Raw genomic sequence first — 13,618 nt, forward strand, 5'->3', positions numbered from 1 at the left:
TTACATCCATGTGATGAATCTGTTGAATTCTCTTGTGATTCATAATCACTAATTTGTGCACTGTTTCATTTTTAGAACTTGATGGTTCTCTTGGCCTTCTCTATTGAGTACTTTAAAAAGTAACTCTCCGTATCACCAATTTTTGGCCATGATTAGATACTTTCAGAATTTCTTCTTGAATTAGCTAAGACAATTATAGCCAAAGAGTGAATATCTCCAAGGCAGTCTAAAAAGAAACAGAGTATAAATGTATTTAGGCTCTTTTCTCTTTGGTCTGTAACTGAAATGCAGTTGGATAACTAAGCCTGTCTTTTGGCACTGATTGGAGTTCCTGCCTTTCAGAGACTGCTCTGTCCTCCAAATTCGTATCTGTTTGGTGGAAGAGACAGAATTCATCTTACATAAGAGAACGTCTTTTCTTTCTTTTTAATGTCTGAAGATTCTCAAAGCCAACCTCTAAAATTTTTAGTAGATGAGTTAAATCATTAATCTTAACTCTGTATGTATACTTCTCTAATGCTATAGGTAAATACTTTATTGTGTGTGAACTTTTTTGGCTTAAGCGATGAGAGAAGGACAGAAATAGAAGTTCTCTGTTTGCTTAGTATTTTTGTTCTTGACTAATCTGTATTCCCTTCATATCACCTTTATAGATTTTTAAATATGGCATGCAATAGATAATAATTTATCAGCTAATTGAAATTTTGAGGAGATATTTTTCAGGTCAGATTATTCCAAACCCAAAGACTATGATACATTTTGGTACGTTAACCAATACATTATTGCAAACACTAATCAGTTTCTCTATACAAATAGATTAATATTTTTATCATTTCATTTAGTGTATGTGTTGGTGGAGTTTGGAACTGCACTGAGCATGACTGTCCAGGTAATCTTTTTAAATGTTTTTAAAGAAAATATCTTTTTTTTGAAATTGAAGAGGAAGAGAACACTGATTTTTATAAGGCCATCTCTCATAAGATGAGATGCAATGATCTATAAATCCAAATTGTCAGAGGATAAGTTTAAAATTGAATAAATGACAGGTATGAGCAGACACCTTTGATAAAAATGTATTAAAATAGTACAAGTAATACAAAATCTAAAAAATATGTGAACACCTATCATTTAATAAATTTTAATTTAAATTGAATAACATAATTTAGTAAATCTGTCAAACTAATTAATTTTAAACACTTTAGTTATTCTTTCAGATGCATGAATATTTACCCTAAGTTGACCATATATTTTTAAGAAAAAATATAATTTCTTCCTCCTTCTCCTCCCCTCCTCTCCTCCTCCTCCTTCTTCTTTTTTGTAGTTCAGTGCTCCGTTGTGGGTGATTCTCATTTTACTACTTTTGATGGTCGACATTATTCTTTCATTGGAATGTGCCAATACATCCTTGTAAAAGGAACTGGGAAAGATAAATTCACAATTACTTTACAGAAAGCTCACTGTGAGCAGGTAAGAACATCTCAAAATGAGCAGAGGGATGTTCTTTTTTTTTTTTTTTTTTTTTTTTTTTGACTCAAACTACTTATTTAGGGTAAGAATGGTAAGATGAATAGGTATAGTTTTCTTCAAAAATAAGACACCAGTGACTGTTAAGGTGTATCATTCTATATACTACAAAGAAAGAAACGATGTTGATGGTTACTCTATGTTGTACTATTAATTATGTCATGTATCCTGATTTCAGATATTAAAATATGAAAACAAATATGTCTTAGACTAAATACTACATATTTATTGCATTTTAGTCCTTAAAAATGGTATTTTTATGCATAGTTTTAAGGAATACTTCATGCATGGTTGTACAATAGGCAATAAGTTTTTTTGTTACTTCAAAACTGCTATGTTAAAGATGATTTTTGACAGAATTTAACAAGTTTCACACCATTCTAAATAGATATGATGAATTTTTTAGCACACTGGAATATTTCTATTAGATCTTTTCTTGAATAAACACATCAATAATTTGTAAACAAAGAAACCCAGATCTTTTACTCATCTCTCTAAATTAGGTAGTCAAAATTTTGCCAAAATCTTTTATTCTAGTTTAATTCCAACATAAAATGGTTGTTTCTAACAAAATTCTGAACTACTTTATTACTTTCCTTTAGTTTGATTTTTTTCCTTTGCTATATGTCAGAGTTTGAGTCAACTTTCTGCATAGGATCATAATTCTCTTTGTTCTTTTCTATATTGAATTTTTCATATCTATTGATTTTTTATGTCTATATAAAATATATTTTTTATATCTACTGTATCTTCTTTTCTATTTTGAATTTCTTATATATACCACAAATAAATTTGGAAAAGCACTTTAATTATATGTTATGGAAAATAATAATTATTGACACTTTATTGAAAACATTTCTATTTAATAATCTGTGTTTAGTATACATATGTTTGTGGTGTGTTTAATGTACTATATAAAGATATATTTTATTAGTAAACAGGGCTACATAAGATTCACAATAAGATGCAAATCTTCTATATACCAAGAATTCTTATGTATATGTACTCTCTCCTTTTTCTCCTTCATCTTCTCCCATTTCCTTCTTTTTTTGTCCTTGTGCCTTCCTATGTCTCTCTCTCTCTCTCTCATTCCTTTAATTGATAATTTGATTTTTTATGCAGAACCTTGGCTTGGTCTGCCTTCAGTCTATAACTCTAATTTTGGAAGATGATTTTAACAAACAAGTGACCCTTAGTAGGGGAGGACAGCTCCTCACCAGTCCTAATCAAGGCTTCAATCTGAATGGTAAGAAGCAATGCTGCTGGTGTTCTTTTCTTACATTAACAACAACAACAGCACAACCTAAATGGAGACTTCTCCCATTGGCTGACTTAGCTGACAGTTATCGAGTGCCTGTGTGCTGCCAGGTCCTCAGCCAGACTTAGTGAAGACCACCACGTTTACGGGAACTAGTGTTTGTCTCAAGTGGCCTAGAGTTTGGAAGAGGAGAGATAGAAGTAAACAGCCACTTAAAAATATGATAAACTCAAAGATATGCATGGGGACTTTGGGGGTCTAAATGACTGGGTGCAGCTCACCCAGCACTGGGAGGGGTATGCAGGTATGGTCAGGAAAGTTTTCTGAAGGAAGGGATATCTCATTGAGCATTAACAACTGAGGGATTGCTGGGATGAAGGAGATGGGGAAAGTTTGCCAGGCATATAAGGAGGAGAATTCTAAGTGTAGGGGGAACTGTAACTAGCTTCCATTGCTACAGCATGAAGAAGGTAAGTGCAGAATGTCTAGAGATGAGAACAGGGAATTCAATGAGGATGAGAATGGGAGAGGCCTTATTTTTTTTTTTAAATTGAATTATAATTATCTTACAATATTAGTTTCAGATGTACAACATAGTGATTCAATATTTTTATAGATTATACTCCATTTAAGTTATTACAAAACAATGACTATATTTCCCTGTGATGTACAATATATCCTTGTTCCTTACCTATTTTATATATAGTAGTTTGTATCTACTATATATCTAAGTTAATCCCATGGGGAAGACCTTATATGCAGGGCATCATACATTGTGGTTTTCCTCACTCTTGGGTTCCAGTATAGTTATTAATAGCAGTCTCTTTCACTCTCAGAAATTGTCTTGATTTGTATTATAAATTACATGGTCACACTCAATGGGATGCCAAGGATGTTGAACTTGATATGAAATTGAATATGCAGTTGTTATTATTTGACCATTTTTATGTTCAAAGATAACAATCTCATGCTTCAACCAAGTAAACAATTTTAATGAGAAGAATGATATGGTCTTTTTTCCCCTTTTTTTTTGTTTTGGTAAGCCACTATAATGACAGTATGGAAATGGCTTTAAGAGATGTTAGACAGGAGACACGGAGAACAGTTAGGATGTTACTAAAGCAGGGCATACAAGGAATTAGGAGTTGATCCAAGGCAGTGATAGTAGAGATGGAAAGAAGAAAACAGATTGAAAATTTATTTAGAAAAAAAGTGGTGTGTGTTTGGTGATGGATTGGATTGGGGTTGGTTGGGGAAAGGCAACAAGGGACAGGAAATGATTAAAGAATGAGTCTCAGATTTCTGAGTTTGGTGACCAGATTGATGGTGGAAATTGTAACAGAGGTGAAGGAGCAACTCTTCTGGTGGCAAAAGTCAAGTTCAGTCTTGAATACAAGTTTCTTGTTTCTAAAGTGTCTCATAAAGGGTGCTTCTCAAGTCATCTGCTTCCCTTTTGCCAGCAATCTCAAGGGAATGGGGAATTTTTTTTTTAAGTGCCACTTCCTTATTGACTCATGACCAGTTTGGAGAAAAATTCACACACATGTACATATATACAAATACACACCTGAGTTAAGGAAAAGAGATCAGATTTCAAACGTCTAAGGATTGTTCACTTTCACCATGAGACGCTTGCCAACTGAAATTCCATGCGGACCTGACAATCTATCAAAAATATCTACTGAAGACCCAGAAAGGAGGACAGAAGGGAAATGGAAGAAAAGAAAGCAGGCACAAGGTAGCAAAAGTTGGCCCTGGAGCATAGGGGCAGGAACTGGGAGGAAGTCTCTCGTAAGAAGAATCCTGGTGTAGCACGTTAGCGTTTCAGACACTGCCTGTGCATCTCAAAGCTGATCTATGTATGTTGTTTTCCTGCAGGAATTGTTGAAATTCAAACTCTGTCATCCTTATTTATTCTTCTAAAAACCACATTTGGTTTAAAGATTCTGTTTGCAATAGATGGGGAAAGAATTTATATTCAGCTCACTAGTGCCTGGAAAAGAAGAACGCTGGGTCTGTGTGGCACTTTTAATGGGAACATAAGGGATGATTTCCTGTAAGTATGATCTTTGTATAACTGACATGTTTAATGACTAGTAATTTAGAGGACATACATTCTTACATTAAATATGTTTACTAATAATAGCTTAGTCATCATTGTTCCAAGAGCTTTACATGGATTGTTGTATTTAAATTTGGTAGTAATCCCCTGATTAGTATCTCTGTTTTAGAGATAAGGAAACTAACAGAGGCTTCAGAGTGACAAATGAAAATAGCTCAAAGTCACTTAGCTCAAATACAGTGGAGCTGCACTTTGAATTTAGGTAGTATGGCTCACAGCCTGAGGGCTACCCACAGAATGACTACCCGTTGCACGCTCTCTGCCACCTATCAAGCTTAACAGCATTCTATTTTTTAAAAATTTCACTGCCTTAAAAAAATCTGAATGTCATTTGGTATGAATGATAGTAAATTACACTTTAATAATATTGATATCATTTGGTATGATATGAGATCATGAGATATGAGTGATGTCTCTAAAGTAACATTATGGCATCTAAGTTAATTGAATTTTGTGATAGTGTTTCATTAGAAGAAAAAGCAATGAAATACATCTCTATCCCTTGTATTGACAAAGCACTTCCACCTACATGCTAAAAGACACGGTGTGTAATTTAGCGTAAATGCTTTGAGTACCTGCTGTTGTGCTAAGCACTGTGGGGCCATTAAGGCAGGAAGGCATGTTTCCCATCCTCGAGGAGTTTATATTGCAGATTGGGAGGAGACTCCTATCTTTAAGAAATGATTTGTTTTAGGCAAAATATTAATAAACACTGTAGAAAAAAATATGGAGATAATTTCAAAAAGTTAAGTGTCCTGGCTAGCAGGACAGCAGGCATTTTGAGTAGGTCAGCGTGGGCTGGGTAGGCAGGGAACATTTCATGGAGAAACCATTCTCCAAATGCCATTTAAAAAAACACTTCTGCATATTTTCCTGCTTGAGACTCTTTCCTCTTTGTAATTCTCCTCGTGAACTCCTATTTATTTTCTAAACCAATTCGGTCACTATTTGTTCAGAAAGTGAGTCAGTATCCCACTAAAGTTAATTTTGACTCTGTTTTCAATGAATATTTGTCATTAATCTGTCTGATTTCCATTGAAAACTGCGAGGGCTTTGAAAATAAATACCCTTGTATTCTTAGGAACTAACATAGAAACTTACATGCAGTAAACAGTTGAACTGAGTGTAGGTAAGACTTTTAATTTGGCGTCAAGAAAAGAATTTGGATGGGCATTTAAAAATTTTTTAATTTAAAAAGATACTCCTTTTGTCTCCTGTGTGATTAACTTGTTTTAGGTCTTTTTTAAAATTTATTAGTCAGAATATCAATGTTTATCACATTTGTGAAACAGAGATGGTATTAAGTGGCTTGTCCAAGATGTGTGGGGAAGATGTTGAGCCTTCTTTCTCTTCCTTGTTTGTCAAGGTGGGTTAGCAGTCAATGTTTAACAGGGCAGATCTGTCTGCCTCTTTCTAAGGCACCAGTCTTCTCTGTGTATAAACATTCAGGCCTGATAACAGTGCAGGATAGTATTTCAGAGTCAGAGATAACTTTCCAACATTGTTTAGCTTTCCAGCATGTGCAGTTAAAATTCTTTGCTTCACAAAGGTTAATGTGAATCTGCAAACACGGTGGAATGGAAAATATTTGTTGTTTGAAAATTTATTTTGTATGCTTTGTTATAGTAAGTTAACTCTGGCAAGCTAAAAGTTTATTTTATAAAATCTGAAAATGGAATAAATAAATGAGGCTACATTTTAGCTCTCTTTTTTGTTTTGTTTTTCTGGTATTTATTGTTTTAAGTGAACTAAATGAAATAAGAGAGCCAGGCTCTGAGCCAGTTCTTCCTGGGAACCTTGAATACACCTGTCACCTTGATCTATTTTGTTATCCTTTGTTGGGGTGAAGAGGGAAGGAGAGGGAAGAATGAGAAGAGCTAGTGTCAGTCATGCACTTTCCTGGAGCCTCAGTCATCGCAACAAAATGAGGTTTTTGGATTAGATGTTTGTTATAATTCTTGACAGTTCTAGAGTGGTTTCATTTTGAGGAGTAGGAAAAGGAGGGAAAGGGAAAGGAAGGACACAAGTGATGGACCTCAGGCACTGGCCTGTGAGGCTCCGTCTCAGTCACTGTGGTGAGAAACTCCATACAGCTTCGCAATGGTGACTGAGCTAAATGGTAAGCAACATAGTTACGTTTATGAGGACACTCAGCCGAAACAAAGACTACGCTACTATTTGGCCATGTTGTAGCCAAAGGCTTGCATTAGGCAAGTTTGGCTTGGTAAGAGCTTTCTGCAGGAGACCCAGTCTAACCCGATTCTCTGAGTAGTGCTGACAGTGTTTGTCAGAGCGTCCAATAAAGACTGTCACTCACTGACTGTTGGCTGATGAGTTAATATACCTTGATGGCTAGTGGACAGGGCATTTTAGTGTCTAGCTTTTAAACACCATTGTGGTTTATAAGCCTCAAGTGTAGATATTTCTCTTCTATTTCGGTTTGCTGAAGGAACTGAAGAAGTAAGTAAACTTGGCTGAAGAATGCCTCATATACTGTTTCTCCTCAATTTTCAGTTGGTTGGTTTGCCCAACAGCACAATGGAACCTCAGTACTTCAGGCCTCATAATGAAAATTGAAATATTGAACCAGAAATATAAGCTATTTATTCTTTAGGACGTTTGTCTCTACCCTGAAAAGAATCACGTAGGTTCCTACCTCTGCCTCCCTAAACCACACACACATATGGATAGTTTGATTATGTGACTGATACTTTGTTAAATTGATGCAAATTGCATTTGAATCTTGGCTCTGACACTTTGCAGCTGAGTGAACATTAATGTTTCTCTGAGCCTCTGTTTTGCCTTCTCTCTAAAATGGGGATAATACTGTTTTCTTCACAAGGCTGAAATGATTATTAAATAAAACCATGTATGTCTACAGTGTGACACATTGTAAAGTATTAATAACAGGAAGTGAATATCATGTATATTTAAAATATAATAAAACATTACAAGTCCTAAGATTTCTTTGTAAATTAAAAAAAAATATTCTCTTTTTTCAACTTTTGATGACTATGAACAAGTGAAATGAATGCAAGAGACAAAAAAAAAATATTGTCTTAACTTTCTAGTTCTCCATCAGGCATGATAGAAGGTACCCCACAACTCCATGCAAATGCTTGGAGAGTTTCCTCCACTTGTTTTGCACCTATTCATGTTCCTGTTGTGGACCCCTGCAACATCAACCAACAAAACAGTAAGTCTTCCTGCCTATAAACTTAGGGAAAAGTTCTATGTATTACTGTAACCTTGTAAAATTAGATAGTGATTTTAAATTCTGATTTTCTCCATTATGACAAAATCAATGGCATTCCTTATATATTTTTGTTTAATTCACATGCCTCTTCATGTATTCTAGGTTATTTTTAAAAAGAATTCCAGAAAATGACTATTTTATTTACTACTCTGCATTCATAAATTTACTTCTTTTAAGTGTTCAGAAATCCTCCAACTTTTCCTAAATATGAGCTGGCATTTTGGATATTTCCAATTCTTTAAATGCTAAAAAAAAAAAAAAAAAATCTCTGCAAGTATTCTAATAAGGCTGTTACAGTCTTGGGATGTTTGACTTCGGTTCCATAGTGGCAACTTATGCGACTTCTCTTGTTTATTACTATCACATGACAAGTTCCTACTCAGAGGCATATTGAGTCTTCATAAGCAGGAAGTCAGTGATCCAGAGAAGCTTTGTGCCATCAGGTGTGCAACAACGTGAGATGGCCATGGTCCAGAATTCCAATCTGCAATGACAGTGCAACTCACACGCCAAGAATTTTTGGCTTTATATTTTTACTAAAGCCACAGCAGACCATGTGAAAGGCTATTTTACTGCTCAAAAAAAGACATATTGTATTTTTTTTTGTAAAATCACTTTGTAAAAATTATATACATGCTTAAATCGATATTTTTATAATTTAATTTTTTTCTTTAAATATTTGGGCTAGATTACTAGTTTTCATGTAGTTTTAAAAATTCATTGTTAATATTAATAGAATACCCATGAGAAGTTAGTAGAGTTTCTAGATTTTGTAGTGGTGGTTTGGAAGGATTCTATTGATTGCTAGATGGTCTTTATTATTAACTTATCGTTTTGGTGTATTGGGAAGAACACAAAATAATCTTGCTTTTAGTGCTGTCTTTCTATCTAAGCCAACTTCTAAACTTGAAGAAGATGGTTAACTTCTCTGGTCATTTTTCCTATCTGTAATAAGAGGACTAGACTAGAGTCCTTTGGTCTCTATGATTCAATGCTTTTAATTTCACTCCCATTTAACAGTACTTTCCCCCCTATTCTATTCTCAGTTTTTTGCTAATAAGTCTAGTCCTTCTCTTTCCATTCTTCTTGCTCAGTTGGTTTCTGACCTTTTCAGTTCCCTTCTTGATATGGCAATAAACTTGTTTTCTATGTTTTTAATAACACATACAAGTTGGAGTAGAGTCCAGTTGATAAATTCAGTTGCCCTCTGGTTGTTTCTTTAAATGACCTCCTTTATTACATGCCATTTTGTTACATTTTTAAAAAATCACTTTTGTCTCCATATCTTGTGTCTTCTATGACATGTATTTTAAATGTACCTTCTTTACTTTTGCCATGAATTTTTTTTTGAATTTCAAATAGGTAAATTCAAAAAGATTCCCAAAGAAAGGAAAATAAATAGATAAAAGTCAACTCTGATGTGGATTCTGAATCTTTTAACAAGGATTTCCTGGGTCATTTACTTAATGTCAACAGGAATATTTTTTGATCTATAAATCCTTAGGGTATGCAATAAAAGCCCTTGCTTGGAGATCCTGGGAATTAGTAGTGTACATGCCAACCATACACTGTTATGGTCTAAGTCATTTGTTTTCATATACTGGTGCATAACAATGCAAAAAGGTAATACTCAGATAATTACCACGTGGTTCCAATAATAAATATATTTAAAATACTCAACAAAACAAATTCAGTGTAATTCCTTTGTAGTGAAAAAATTCTCATCTCTAGCAGCTCATTTTGTCTTTGAAAGACAACGACAACTCAAAGATAGACTAATTTCATCTGTGAGGAAATCAGTGCAGCTGAGGTCCATTGCACTAAGAAATCAAAGGACTTGGCTTTTTCAGAAAGGTGAAATCTAGATTGTTCTGTCAAATTTGGTTATTCCTATAAAGAGTAATATCTGATCAGCGATTCTTAAGGGAAAAGTCAACACATTTCAAGAAGTGATTATACAGATTCCCCCCAAATGGCTTGGTAGTTGTACCTCATAGCTTTTGGCTTATGTTCCATTCCGTTTCCATTCCTTATTCATTTATTCATGCATTCATAGATTCATTTGTCAAACATGATCAAGCTCCTATTATTTGCCAGACATTGTGCACTGTGCCTTGTGCAGATACTGTGTTCCGTGACTCCGTGACATCTGCCTCTTTACCATTCACCTTAGAGCCTGCACTGGAGTGAGATGATTCCAGTCCTTCCTGGACAGTTGTGTCAGGGAGTTGCCATGACATCCGCAATCTGGCAACTGTTTGTACTGTACGCGGATGTCTGGAATTAAACCTCCCAAGCTCTTCAGTTCTTTATAGCAGAATTGTGACGATATCCTGAGATGATCCTCAGGCAATGGGCTAATTGAGGCTACGTCTATCAGTTAACCCTTCTGTTACTCAAGGTACTCAGGTATAATACAATTCTTTTTTTTTTTTTTTTTTTTGCTTAAAGAATATTAAATATGGATTAAGTGCTGTCACCAATATTACCAAAAGTAAAAACCACCCCCCTCAAAAGAAAACAGTGTAAGCTGAAAATGTTGGCTCTTACTGAAGGCAATATGCAATACAGTGTATTTCTAGGAAAGCAAGATGCTTGGATAGGGCTGGAATTTGATACTCAGGGGTAGGAGCTGGACTAGTAAGTGAGGTGCTGATGGGGTTCTTTGTCTGTTAGTCGGATACGCAGCACACTGTGATGTTATCCACCAAGACCTCTTTACCCCCTGCCACGTCTACATCAGCCCTGGGCTGTACTATCAGCTCTGCCGCCACGACGCATGCAGATGTGGCAGCGCCTGCCTGTGCAATGCCCTCGCCCACTATGCTTATCTCTGCGGCCAGCGTGGTGTTCCCATCGACTTCAGAGCTCAGGTTTCATTCTGCGGTGAGTATAATGGCATTGGTGCCCATAAAGGTGATCAGATAACACGTCAGAGATTTTTGCATATGTAATTACTTCCATTAATTCTTAATGAAAAGTCAGTATTGCTTAAGTCATTTGAAATATTATTATAATGGGCAAACATGGAAAAAAGATAAAATATTTTATTTCTTAACATTGGAGCTCTGTTGGATTAAGACCAAGAGCTTTTAACTGTTTTTACCATAAACAAAATTAGGATATAGCTGTATGGTTTAATGTATGCAACTGAAATAATTTGAAAAATTTGAAAAACAATTCTTATCATAGAAATGTCATATGTAAGTGTTGGAAAGTTTGGAAAAGCATTATGTGATACAGTGCCACAGGTGATTTGTAGTTAAATAGGTAAATTATACAATAGGCAATAATCATCTCAAGTTCTTAGGGCTTGAATCCTCATGGTTATGATGTCCGTTGTTCTCAAGCATGGGAGATTGTTTCCTTTCCTTATTGTTTAATAATTTCTTTTATAAGCTAATCTTTATCAAGGCTGCCCTTTTTGAATCTTTTGTGACCTGGGTTTCAGAAACATTGTTCTCGCCACCTCTCCATCCCCCAGTTGTTTCACAAAACTTTTTCCTATTACTCCAGGGGCATCACTGGCCAGATTGGGTGTTAATTTCTCCAGCTGGGCTTTCTAAGACAAAAATAATGTAAATATAAAAGTAATGTAAATTCATGTACCAAACCTGTGCAGGATGTAAACCTGGAATTTGATTTCTCAGAGGATACTTTATTTCACCAGGGACCCCACAGAGTTAGAGAAGCATTCCTGGTGCTTCATAGAGATTTCTTCTAGTCCAAGAGCTGGCAGATTACACCCATGGGCTTCTTGTGTGTTCATAAGTAAGGCTTACCGCCCAGATGTGTGCACACTGTCTGTGACTGCTTTTCATCTGCACAGGTAGTTGTGACAGAGACTATGTGGCCTGCAGAGTTAACACTATTCACCATTTAGCCCTTCACAAAAAAAGTTTGCTGATCTCTGCTGTAGTCTTACTCGGGATGGAGATTTTTTTAGAAGGTCCAAGTTAAGGGTCTCCCAACTCCTTGCCTTGTAAAAGGACCAACTTTCATTTTCCATTCCCACAAGAGTTAAACATAAGGCCCGAGTTTGCTGGGACCCATCCTTCCTTCCTCTACCTAAAGTTCTGGATTTTATTTCTCTCTTTACTTCTTTCATTTGGGGAGGTGACCCTCCAACCCCCTTTTTTCTCTCACAAGAGCAATTGTATGTTTACCATAATTTCAATTATGTTTTAGCCAGCATTTTTTAATTGTTTGTATGAGTGTTTTTAGATTATTTTAGTTTGCCTACTGTAGTCAGTTTGTTCTAAAAAGACACTGGAAGGGTTGAGGGAAAAGTATAAACATGATTAAAAAGGCAAAAAACAGGAGCTACAAGTATATATCAATGAAGTCAAGTTTTGTCTTGTTTGTAGAAGACTAAAAGTTTTCTTAGATTTAAATCATGCCGTAAAGACGATAATATCAGCATAGCAGTAGAGAGATTTAAAATGTGAGGACAAGAAGTTTATTTAGATGTATAAAATACCTTAAATATTTTTTTTAAGTTATGGCACAGGCTCTTAATGTCACACTTAAAGATAGTTCACATAGAATTTTATCCTTCTTCTGTTGTACTTCTATTGAAGCAAAGAATTGTTTGTTTATTTACACCTGATATAGAATTCCATAATGTTCTAGGTTTGTTGATGCAGGATATCTTCTTTGTCACGATACATGTCTATCATAGACCTATAGCCCAGCATAAAATGCTTCTGTGCCCTGTGGAAATCTCCCTCAGCTGATGCTCCTTCATCCTCAGGGCTGGTGTGTCAGAAAGGCATGCTGTACCATCACTGCGCCTCCTTCTGTCGCCGCTCCTGCATCTCTCTCTCTTCCCCGGAACAGTGTACCGATGACTGTGCTGAAGGCTGCAACTGTCCCGAAGGCAAATACTACGAAGACACACTCAGCTTTTGCGTGCCCATGTACGTCACCGAAATGGGCTGACGGCATCCATCTTTTATCTCCTTCCTCCCATACAGGATAAATGGGCTTTCATGACTGTTTTCTTTCTTTCTTTCTTTCTTTCTTTCTTTCTTTCTTTCTTTCTTTCTTTCTTTCTTTCTTTCTTTCTTTCTTTCTTTCTTTCTTTCTTTCTTTCTTTCTTTCTTTCTTTCTTTCTTTCTTTCTTTCCTTCTTTCCTTCTTTCCTTCCTTCTTTCTTTCTTTCTTTCTTTCTTTCTTTCTTTCTTTCTTTCTTTCTTTCTTTCTTTCTTTCCTTCTTTCCTTCTTTCCTTCTTTCCTTCTTTCTTTCTTTCTTTCTTTCTTTCTTTCTTTCTTTCTTTCTTTCTTTCTTTCTTTCTTTCTTTCTTTCTTTCTTTCTTTCTCTTCCTTCCTCCCTTCTTCTTCCTTTCTTTTCTTCCTTTCTTTCTCTTTCTTTCTTAATCTGATTGACTCAGCACTATTTATTGGAAAAATAAATTTTCTCCACTGTTGAACAGTCATTTTTTCCATAAAGTAAGTGT

The 13,618-nt window shown here is 35.4% G+C and overlaps 1 protein-coding gene across 1 annotated transcript in view; it reads left to right on the forward strand.

Annotated features, from left to right (window-relative positions):
* OTOGL (otogelin like) overlaps window positions 1-13,618 on the forward strand; it is a 117,727-nt gene that overhangs the window by 22,970 nt on the left and 81,139 nt on the right. The window contains exons 12-18 of the mRNA XM_064491228.1: window positions 843-889; window positions 1,322-1,467; window positions 2,647-2,770; window positions 4,661-4,838; window positions 7,976-8,100; window positions 10,837-11,046; window positions 12,914-13,079. Of these exons, the coding sequence (XP_064347298.1) occupies window positions 843-889; window positions 1,322-1,467; window positions 2,647-2,770; window positions 4,661-4,838; window positions 7,976-8,100; window positions 10,837-11,046; window positions 12,914-13,079 (996 nt within the window). The remainder of the gene's footprint in view (window positions 1-842; window positions 890-1,321; window positions 1,468-2,646; window positions 2,771-4,660; window positions 4,839-7,975; window positions 8,101-10,836; window positions 11,047-12,913; window positions 13,080-13,618) is intronic.

Source organism: Camelus dromedarius, chromosome 11, assembly GCF_036321535.1.
Source record: "Camelus dromedarius isolate mCamDro1 chromosome 11, mCamDro1.pat, whole genome shotgun sequence".
Classification (NCBI taxonomy): Eukaryota; Metazoa; Chordata; class Mammalia; order Artiodactyla; family Camelidae; genus Camelus; species Camelus dromedarius.